An 11,276-nucleotide genomic window follows, 5' to 3' on the forward strand; every position below is an offset into this window, starting at 1 on the left:
AATGCTGCATGTGCTGCACCTCCCATGCCCCTGGAGGCCCCCGGAGGCCCGTAACTGTGCCTAGGATGGAACTGCTGGGAGCTGCGAGATCCAAGTGTGCACCCTGGCAGGTCCAATCAAGGTACTGTGCAATGCTGAGGTCCAGCCTCAGCTTCCAGGGAACAACAACCTGGGGAGACAGGAAAGCAGGCGGCAAAGAAGACTCAGAGAAACACAGTGGGTCTAGTATGTCTCTTCAACCCAGAGCAAAATCAGTAGCCTTTATTTATACATGAGTGATTATATAAGCTTTCTTCATGAAAAAAAAAAAAAAAAAAAAACCAAACCCACAATGCCTGCCAGGTCTTGAGTTTGATCACCAGTACCAAAAACAAAACAAAGCAAAACAGATGAAAACAGAACAAAACCACAAAAGAAAACCTTGCACTGAAAAGATTAAAGATGGAAAAAAAAAAATTAGAGGTAAAAAGTGTCAAATAGTATCTATTATAAAAATTTTCTAGGACACAGGAGAAAGCTTAATTTTTGCTTTGCTAACTTCAGAATGAAAGTGTTACTAAGAACAAACCATTCAGTTTTTGTGAATTCTAAAGGTCAGCTACTAGGTAAACACTATAATTATAGAAAGAAAACTCAAATATGTTCCTACCTAATAAAAACCATTGAAGAGGCAAGGAATATATAGTTCAGTGGTAGTGTTAACCTAGCATGCATGAGAGCCTTGGTTAAACCTGAGGAATGAGAGAGAGAGAGAGAGAGAGAGAGAGAGAGAGAGAGAGAGAGAGAGAATGAGAATTGAAGGGAAGGGAGTTAAATGTTATAACTATTTTTATCAATAATATGCCAAATAACCTTCATTTGTAGTTTAAGAAAAGAAAAATACACTGGGGAAGCAAGGCTCAGAAAGGAGAAGCATGGTTTTTACAGAGAAAAAGAACACTGATTCAATCCCTAGTTCCACAAAAAAAAAAAAAAAAAAAAAGAGAGAGAGAGAGAGAGAGAGAGAGAGAGAGAGAGAGAGAGAACACTGAAATGGATGATATTTAACTCAATATATGAATGGGTTCATTTATGTATTGGGGGGAAGGGGAGGGAAGGGAAGAAAAGAAAAAGAAAAGGAAAGGAAAAGAAAAGGAAAGGAATGGAACGGAGAGAAAAGAAAAGGAGAAAAGAAGTTACTTACCAGGGCTGGCCACTGTGCAATTGAGACTCGAGTGCCCTGGAGAAGAACAGGGTCCTTCCGAGGTGCCCATACAAGTGACCCTTCCAGCAGAAGCACAATAACTTCCTCAGCATGAACTTTAACCCAGGAATGTTGCTTCCAGTTACAGCCATCAAATTCTACAAAGATCTGCACAAAGAGGTAAAAAACAGTGCGGAAGTCACCCTGAAGGAAACCCCACTATATAACATACAAACATGTCCTCCCTAACTAGGAAAATGATTTATTTTGCAAGTTCTTCCAAATAAAGGATGCTAATGAAAACTCATGTTACTTCAGAGCTAAGAAGCTGGTCTCAGTCTTACTCTGAAAAAGGAGAACAGAGTTAAGGAGACATAAGTTTACCACACAAATTTTCAGTAATTTTTAGTATTTGTCTCTATAGAAATTTGTAATTCTTAGTTTCTAATTCATATTTTCACACATGTGCTGCGGATATATGATCTGTAAAGTACTGCACTAGGTTCAGGATTACTGAGAGGAATCTGGCACACTTGATAGTCCACTGGAAATGATTGTAAACTACTTTTATTATTTTTTGAAAAAATTTTTGATTAGGTAATGTATACATATAGCACAAAAATTCAAAAAGATAAAACACTGAAAAAAGTTTATACTTCCACATGTCTATTTCTGTTTTCTTAATTTTAAAGAGATAAAGCCAGGCATGGTGGTGCATGCCAGTGATCCCAGCACTCAGGAGGTTGAGGTAAGAGGATCATTGCAAGTTTGAGACCAGGGTGCACTACAAAGTGAGCTCAAGGCCAGCCTGAGCTGCATAGTGAGACCCTGTCTCAAAAAGACAAAAATAAATAAATAAATAAATAAAATAAAGAGAATAGAAAAATTAAATAAAGATAGTAGAAACAATACACAATTTTAAAAATAAGACAGGCATTCAACAGTGGTTGTTATATTGCACATTTCTGTCTTCAATGTAGTTGCTCAGATTGAGACATAAACACAAAATTGGTGAAAGTAAAAATTTTAGGGGCTGGTGAGATGGCTCAGTGGTCTAAAGCACCTACTTAGAACAAGCTAAGCTAAGCAAAAGCACAGGGACTGTGGTTCAATCCCCAGCACCACATGCCAGCCAGCCCCACCCCCTGGTGGGCTGAACTGGCCACACACACACACACAAAATAAATAAATTAATTAATTAAAAAAAATTTTTTAAACATTACCTTCAAAACACATGTCCATTTCTTAAGTGCCTCTACCAACAAAGACCTCATATTTGCTCGCCAAGGTATGTTGCAGTCAGAGCAACACCTAGCTTTTTCTCTGAAGAGATACTCCTCTTCATGATATACTTAATATTATAAAGAGTTCTTGAAAGTGATCCGTAGTAAATGAAACTACACTTTTGCTAATAAATACTATATTTAACTGGCCAGCTGGCACATGCATGTAATCCTAGCACTTGAGAGGCTGAAGCAAGAAAACCACTGTTGAGTTTCAGGCCAGACTGCCCTACTCAGTGAGTTCAAGACCAGCCTGAACTCCATAGCAACACCGTTTCAACAAACAATCAAATACTTAAGAGATTTGGGTTTCTATTCACATGCTAACTTCTACATATGATTCAATGTAGTATAAAGAACAAAGATATATGCGTACAGGTATCACTATTTAGAATAAGTAGGTCTAGTGCTTAACATACAGCTGATCACAAATAAAGGGCCTGAGATTTATTTATATCCTCTTTTATCTTCGAAGAATTTTTAGTTTTTGGGAAACACATGCAATAAAATGGTAAATGTAAACAAATAAAGTAAAGCCAAGTAGGAAGTCACTGTCAAACAAACAAACAAAAAAGGTAGGTATGGTAGAACGTGCCTATAATCCTATAACTGGGTAAGTAGGAGGATCACGAATTCAAGCCCACCCTAGGAAATTTAACGAAATCTTGTCTCAAAATATATATTTTTTTAAAGTTAGGTATGTAACTCAGTGTGAAAGCTCTAGGTTCAATCCCAAGTACCACACACATGCACACAAACGAAAAAGAACTCAACTGGTGCACACCTGTAACCCCAGCACTTTAGGAGGGTGAAGCAAGAGGATCACAAGTTCAAAGTCAGCCTAGACTAAGACTGCATAGTGGGACCTTGTTATGAAAACAGAAGTCAAAAATGGAAAGATTTTATCAGGCACTTAAGGCTCTGTACTGCTGGTACAACCAAATGACATACTTTGGCTCTGAGCTTCCCAAAGGCCAATAGGAAAAAGGAGAAAAGTTTAATTGCATAGTTCTCACTGTCTAAAGAGAAATATACAAGCATGCCTATCACCCAAACACCTGGGAGGCTGAGGAAGAAGAGTTACAAGTTTAAGACCACTCCCATTAGGGGCCAGGGAGATGGCTCAGTAGAATAAGTGCTTCCCTGGCAAGGGCAAGGGTCTGAGTTCAATCACCTCTAAAAAAAAAAAAAAAACCACCTCCAAGCAATTTAGCAACTTATTAGTGAAACACTGTTTCAAAAAATAAAAGGTGAGGTGGTGGAGGAAGACAAAGCTTAGCATGAAGGCCATGGTTCTATGCTCAGTACTGTAAAAGGAAAACATACAGCAAATACTCCAGAGAGCAAAGCTTTTCCAACTACTTGGCTCGGTAAGGAATTTCTCACATGAAATTTCCAACAGTAACACTGAGTGATACAGGCCGTCAGGCAGTACTTTTACCAGCCAACTGTGGAGTTACCAAAAGTACGTGAGAGTACTAGAGTACTAGGAACACAAAGCACTTCTGGCAGATGAACACTGGAGGTGCTGCTCATCTGTGTGTATCATTTTTCATATATATGTAGACAATATAGTGAACAAAATTCAAATTCATTTACAAATGGATTAAGAAGCCAGAGTGTGGCACACGTCTATAATCCCAGCACTTGGGAGGCTAAGGCAGGAGGATCACAAGTTTAAGACAAGCCTGGGCTACAAAGTGAGCTCAAGGCCAGCTTGAACTGTAAGACCCTGTCTAACACACACACACACACACACACACACACACGAAGTATTAAGAAAATTTCAGGTCTTGTAGCCATGGCAGCGGCCGAGTCCGGCCGACTGTTTACTGGTGGCAGCATACTGGGAGAGAAGCTGTGTGCCCACAGCAGCAACCTAGGCTGAAGGATGCCACCATTACCACATCGGCAGCTATGGCCAAAGACATCCTGGGCAAAGCCGGCTTATACTTTGATGAGCTGAATAACCTGCGGGTGTTAGACCCAGAGGTTATGCAGCAGACCACAGAGCTCAAGGAAGAGTACAAGGACTTTGTGGACAAAATTGGCCAGTTTCAGAAAATAGTTGGTGGTCTAATTGAGCTTGTTGACCAACTTGCAAAAGAAGCAGAAAATGAGAAGATGAAGGCCATTGGGGCTTGGAATTTGCTCAAATCTATAGCAAAGCAGCGGGAAGGCCAGCAACAGCAACTTCAAACATTAATAGCAGAAAAGAAAATGCAGCTAGAAAGGTATCGAGTTGAATATGAAGCTTTGTGTAAAATAGAAGCAGAACAAAATGAATTTATTGACCAATTTATTTTTAGAAATGAACTGAAAATTTCATTTTTATAGCAGGAAGGCAAAAAAAGCCCCTCTCAGCAAAAAAAAAAAAAAAACCCTCTACATTCCAGTGACTTGACTGGTGACCTAAGTATGTCACAAGACGGTATGTAAGGAGCACAGCCCCGGAAGGCAGTAATGGGAGTCTGGGGGAGCTGGTATTAAACATCAGTGCCCAGCCACTGTCAGTGGCCACACAGAGCAGGTCCTCACCTCTTGCATTCTAAGTATGAACTAAGCAATCTGTAAACTTCACTCATTTTTGTAAGTTCACAATACTTTGGAAAGAAAAGCAATAAATTATTGTTTTCAAACAAACAAACAAAAAAAAATTTCATGTAAAGGGCCGGCCAAATAGCTCAGCGGTTTAGGGGTTCGATCCCGGCCCTGCTGTATTGGCTCTGCCTTCGGAGCACGCTGAGAGGAATCCCAGCTCTTGGGAGGCTATAAACAGATAGATCACTACAAGTCCGATCTAGTTTAATGAGACCCTTAACACCCTGTAAACCCTTTCCTAAATTTTTAAAAAAAGTGTTTTTTAAAAAATCAAGTAAATTACCTTAATTTTGACAAAAATTAAATGATATTAATCAATTTAGGGCTTCATGTTTATCATATAATCATCTGCTTGGATCATGGCTCTCCCCAAGGCCATTCTTGCTACAATTAGTAAGATTATTCATTTAAATTCATTTAATAAAATGAATTTGGTCACTCAAAAATAGAACACTTCTTATATGCCAGACCCAAGAATGTCAAGATAAATAAGGTAGCAGTTGGCAGAAGGGATTTACACCCTAGATAAGCTACCAGAAATACAGAAATAATCATACAGCTATGTAATAAAGGGAATAATAAAAATCTGAACATGATATATTAGGTTAAGTAAGACATTTTGCTTGACAAATTAGACCAATTTCATGGTAGAGTGGGTCTTAACGGACACGTTGCATCTTTTGGTAGAGGAGAAAGGCTTTCCAGGAAGTACAAAAGCAGAGCCACATAAAAAAATCAGGAGCATGTGTGTGCATGTGCGTGTGGTGGGGGGTAAACTGTAAAGGCCTCTGTATGCCATGTTAATGATAACGAATCAAAACCTGCTGGCCAAGGTGTCTTGTTCAGCCTGCAGAGTATTTCTCTGTTTCACTTTTGATGTGCACTTAAACATCTATAGGCTGTATGATCTGCACTCTCCAGCAGCTGTCAATACCCACAACACCCTTTGGTCTGTTACCCAGTCTTTTCTCACAAGCCTGAATACATCTGAGTGTATGGTGTCTGTTACAGGACTTGGAAGAGCCAATAATAGTTTTAAACAGGGGAAGACATGATAAACTGCAGAAAGATAATGCCTCTTGCAAAAGTAAACTTGTCAACACTTAGTTTAAATAGGAAATCAAAATTATAATGGAGTGACTAGACAAACACAATTTGTTCTACAGAATAAATAATTTAGAGGAATTGTTATTTGTTTTTGCTTTTTGAGACAAAGTCTTGCTCTGTAATTCAGGCTGGTTTTAAATTCACTACGTATCCCATGTTGGCCTCTGCCTCCTGAGTGCTGGGATTACAACTGTCCTCAACCAGCATTTACAGGAGTTTTAGAAATGAGATCTAATAGACTAACATGAAAAGATTTCTAAGAAAGGGGCAAGGGAGATAGCTCAGTAGTATACGCACTTCCCTGACTTCCCTGGCAAGCACAAGGGCCTGAGTTTAATCCCTGGTTCCACAAAAAAAGAAAGAAAATTTCTAAGAAGTATGAGGAAAGCCAGTTACAGATTTATTTATTTGTGTGTGTGTGTGTGTGTGTGTGTGTGTGTGTGTCCAGCTCAGCCCACCAGGGGGCAGGGCGGGTTGGCATGTGGTGCTGGGGGATTGAACCGCAGTCCCCATGCTTTGCTGAGCTTGTTCTAAGTAGGTGCTTTAGACCACTAAGCCATCTCACCAGCCCCCCAGTTACAGATTTGGAGGAAGGGAGTTATGGGTGGTAAAACTGAGATGGGATGGTTAACAGTATTTTAGCCTTATCAGATGTTTCTTATTTCTTTAACAAACATATAAAACCCTTTTTGTGTGTGTGGCATTGCTGGGGATGAAACCCAGGGTCTCATAAATGCTAAGAAGCATTCTGGGCCAGATAATTCAGTGGATTAAAGTGCGTACTTAGGCAGACACAGGGCCCTGGGGTTCGATCCCTGGCCTGCCGTGCTGTCCCTGCCCCTGGGGCCCCGCTGAGACTGTGACTGAGACTGGGCATGGTGGCAAATGCCTGTAATCCCAGTGCTTGGAAGGCTGAAAACAGGAAGATCACTATAAGTCTGCTCTGTGTAGTGAGACCTTGTAGACCCTGTACTAAATACAGTGGAAAAAAAAAAAAAAAAAACAAAACATTCTGCCACTGAGCAACTCTAATCTTTAAAAAAAAAAAAAAAATCTCTAGAATCAGGCAAGAAGGTAAATTCTAGAGGTGAGAAACTGGAGGCATGGAGATCAATTATGAAGCAAAAATGTCAGTCAAAACATGGAAAAATGTTGGGTATGGTGGTGCATGCCTATAATCCCAGCACTCATAAACCTGAGACAGGATACTCATGCATTTGAGACCAGTCTGCGCTAAACTGTGAGTTCCAGGCCAGCCTGAACTACAGAGCAAGACTGTTTGGGGGGAAAAAAAAAGATTAAAAAGAAGAAAGGGGCTGGAGAGATGGCTCAGTGGTCTAAAGCACCTACTTAGAACAAGCTTAGCAAAGCACAGGGACCGCAGTTCAATCCCCCAGCACCACATGCCAGCCAGCCCTGTCCCCTGGTGGCTGAGCTGGCCACACATACACACACACACACACACTAAATAAATGTAAAAAAAAGAAGAAGAAGAAAGAAAGAAAGGCAGGAAGGAAGGAAGGAAGAAGAGAGAGAAAGAGAACCCTAAACCAGTAAAACTATATGAATGGAAAGTTATTTCAGAAATCAGAAAATAAAATAACAATATAGTGATAACTGAGAGTGAATAAGTAAAGGAAATACAAGATTTCAAAAATTCCTAATTTTTCCAGTTTTCTTACCTGTACTCTAAGTAAAATGTGAATTCTGTTAAAAATGATTTTACAAACCGGTGGAATATCCTGATAACTAAATTGGGGAATGGTGCATGTCAATAATATTGTTACTTTTCAAGTAATAATAATATTCTCTTTATATTTCTTTGATTTTTGGAGAACTTTCTACACACTATGCCCATTCCTCACCCATCCCACTTCTAACATCCTGAGTAATTAAATGTAAAGTAGTTGAGTTTAATAGTGATACTCTAGGGCTGGGGAGATAGCTCAGTGGCATAAGTGCCTACCTGGCAAGTGCAAGGTCCTGAGTTCAGTCCCCTGGTACCAGACAAAACCCCCAATGATACTCTAACTAAAAATTAAATAGGTATTGTGTTTTGAGGGGCTGTGATATCACACAGAGCTGGATTTGCATCCCACTGCTTAGGTGGGCAGCCTACAGTAAGTTATTTTAGCCTCCTTGGGCATTTACTCCCTTTATCTATAAATAGGAACAATAAAGACTTCAAAGGCTTGCTTATAGATTACACAAAATAAAGCCATAATATGCCTAGCAAAACATGGACTCCTAGGGGCGGGAGAGATAGCTCAGAGGCATAAGTACTTGTCTGGCAAGCACAAGGTTCTGAGTTCAATCGCTGGTACACACAAAAAAAAAATATTTAAAAATCCTATCTATCAAAAATCTTAAAGGGCCGGGGACTTAGCTTAGTGTTAGAAAGCTTGCCTAGCAAGATGGAAACCTCGGCACCAAAACCAGAAAATAAACCTTACGTAAAGTATCTTAAATATCTGTATGCTATAATATCATTTTCTGGCAATAATCCTAGGAAATAATCCTAAAAGCATAAAAGGCTTTATTCATAAAAATGCTAATCAGCACATTACTGATAAAACTCAAAATCTGAAACTGCGATATTTAATGAAAGAGGAATAAAATTACCTAGGAGATACAGATACAGACTGAAAGGGATAGTTCTGAGATGGAATTTTGTCATTATCTTGCTCAGGCTGACCTGGAACTCCAAGACTCAAGCATCCTGCCCCAGTCTGTGTAGCTGGGACCTGACAGGTATGTATGCCACCACAACTGACCACAGAAAAGTCTTATAAATCACTTATGTGTTTTACTTTCAGTTATGAAAGTAGTATGTTACCTGTGAAAAATACAGAAAAGCACCACGAAAATTCAAGTCATCTGTAAAACAAACATTTGTTTAGAAAAGAAAAATAATTGTCAGATTAAGTGAAAACCCCCTCAAAGTTAAAAATACAGTATGAATTCAGCCTAAGTTTAAAAAAAAAAAAATAAAAATAAAAGAGGGTAAAAGCCATATGTTATGATTCTGAAAAGCTTCACAAAGGCTGTAGCTCCTAGGGTGAGATGGGACTGAAAGATAGGCAGGCTTTCCTTTCTCTTGGTGAGATTTCAATGGGTGACAACACTAAAAGGAAATAGTAAAGGGAGAACAAAGCAATGGAAGCTAAAAAGTACAGTACTGGGAAAGTGGGAGATCACCCTAAATCAGGACTGACTGATGTAAATATCCTTTGGGCCACACCCAATTTCTCTAGTCTGACTTTTTTGTACACCAAGGAACCTTTTTATCTTTAATTTGATCTGTTGAGTAGACCAAGAGCAGGTAGGCTTCCAGGCAGGTCTTTGTATATACATATATCTTTCACTGTAAATTAATAACCTTGCCTATGGATTTTTTCAAATCATTCTCCAGAGAACTGAGACAGTCACTAGAGCCTAATTACCACAAAAGTCACCAAAAAAATGGAGTTTCTGTCCTTGCAAAACTGAAAGACAAACAGGACCAAGCACCGGTCCACCAGGCAGGACAACCAGGCAGGTTTCACCTATTTCACAGAGCAAGGGTTGAAGACACTGTAGCAGTAGGGACATGGATGGGGTGCTTAAAGACCACCAACCTAACAAAGGCTGTGGAAAACTGAGAAGCAGTAACAGGTGCTGTGTCCCCCAGGCTTCAAAGAGGCAAAACCTATATAGTGATGGGGAAACTTTCAGAACTTTCAATGATAACAAATAGCCCAAAGGAGCACATGTGCCACAGGTTTCCATCTGACCTGTAAGATCACAGATGCTGTTAAGAAATTCACAAACACAGAAAATGCCATGTTTCTCATTCTCTATTCTGAGTATATTTGTTGAGGGGAAACTAAATAGACCAGAACAAATAAACCAAGATGAAGATGAGACCCAGGCAAATGAATACTAAGAGAGGGAATAAGCCCTTTGCAGGCAGAGAGTTGGTGAAGCAAGTCCCTTACAAACAAGTGGTACTTCAAAGGATAAGATCTGAGCCAGGTGTGGTGGTGCCTGCCTGTAATCCTAGAACTCCGGATGCTGAGGCAGAAGGATCACTAAACTTGAGGCTATGCTGGGCTGCAAAACGAGTTCAAAGGCAGCCTGAACTGCAGAGCGAGCCCCTGTGTCCAAAAAAAGCTCTGCCATGATTAATGTAATCATTATGAATTGCCAACATGTGCTATTTTTTTTAATAATGTATTTAGTACGGGGTCTACAGGGTCTCACTACACAGCTCAAGACTTGTAGTGATCCTCCTGTTTTTAGCCTCTTAAGTGATGAGATTACAATTGCACTTTTGCCACCATGTCTAGTCTCAATCGCCATCTCAGCATGCTCCAGGGGTGGGGCTGGCATGGCACTCCATGGGATCAGAACTCCAGTCCCTGCATCTGCCTAAGCAAGTGCTTTAATCCACTGAGCTTATCTGGCCGGCTTTTTTTAAATTTTAAAAATAATAAAAGTAGGAAGATCACTATGGGTCTATGCTGTGTAGTTACACCCTGTACCAAATACATTAAAAGGCAAAAGAGTTATACGATCTGAAGAGAAACCAGAGTATAAAGAAAAAAATAAATAATGAAACAAATACCTGATTGTATAGCAAAAGAAGAAAATGTTGGGACAAAGTGACTAGTGTATTTACTAGCATGATCACTGGTGCACACATTGCATAAACTGGAAATAATATGCAGAGATAAATGAAGATAAGTGTTTTTAGGGGTTGGGGTCATCCAGCTCAGGAGCTCATAATATGCTTATTATGCAGGAGGCCCTGCGTTCAACTTACAGCACCAAAGAAAAGAAAAAAGAGACAACAGAGCTATTACCTGCTCACACAAAGTACTGTCTACTTAAAAACAAAAACAAAAAACACTAAACTGGGAGCAGTGGTGTGCACCTGTAATCTAAACTACTCCACTGGCTTGAAGAGGATGATTTGTACTTAGAAGCTTTAGTGACACTCTTGTCTCAAAATAAACTGATAAAAACCTGCTAAAACACTTCAGTGTCTGAAAAACTCAACTGTGGCAATGTAGACCTGCTGTTGGAAGTTAAGGATTAAGATAACAAGTGTGCTAAATGGG

General features: G+C 39.7%; 1 protein-coding gene and 1 pseudogene across 1 annotated transcript in view; one reads left to right on the forward strand and one right to left on the reverse strand.

Annotated features, from left to right (window-relative positions):
* Window positions 1-11,276, reverse strand: part of Kdm3b (lysine demethylase 3B) — a 104,754-nt gene that overhangs the window by 85,190 nt on the left and 8,288 nt on the right. Inside the window, exon 2 of the mRNA XM_023703372.1 lies at window positions 1,184-1,351. Coding sequence (XP_023559140.1) covers window positions 1,184-1,351 — 168 coding nt within the window. The remainder of the gene's footprint in view (window positions 1-1,183; window positions 1,352-11,276) is intronic.
* On the forward strand, window positions 4,384-4,770 carry LOC105743804 (annotated as a pseudogene).

The sequence above is a fragment of the Octodon degus genome, unplaced genomic scaffold, assembly GCF_000260255.1.
Source record: "Octodon degus isolate 3935 unplaced genomic scaffold, OctDeg1.0 scaffold00169, whole genome shotgun sequence".
In the NCBI taxonomy this organism is placed as follows: Eukaryota; Metazoa; Chordata; class Mammalia; order Rodentia; family Octodontidae; genus Octodon; species Octodon degus.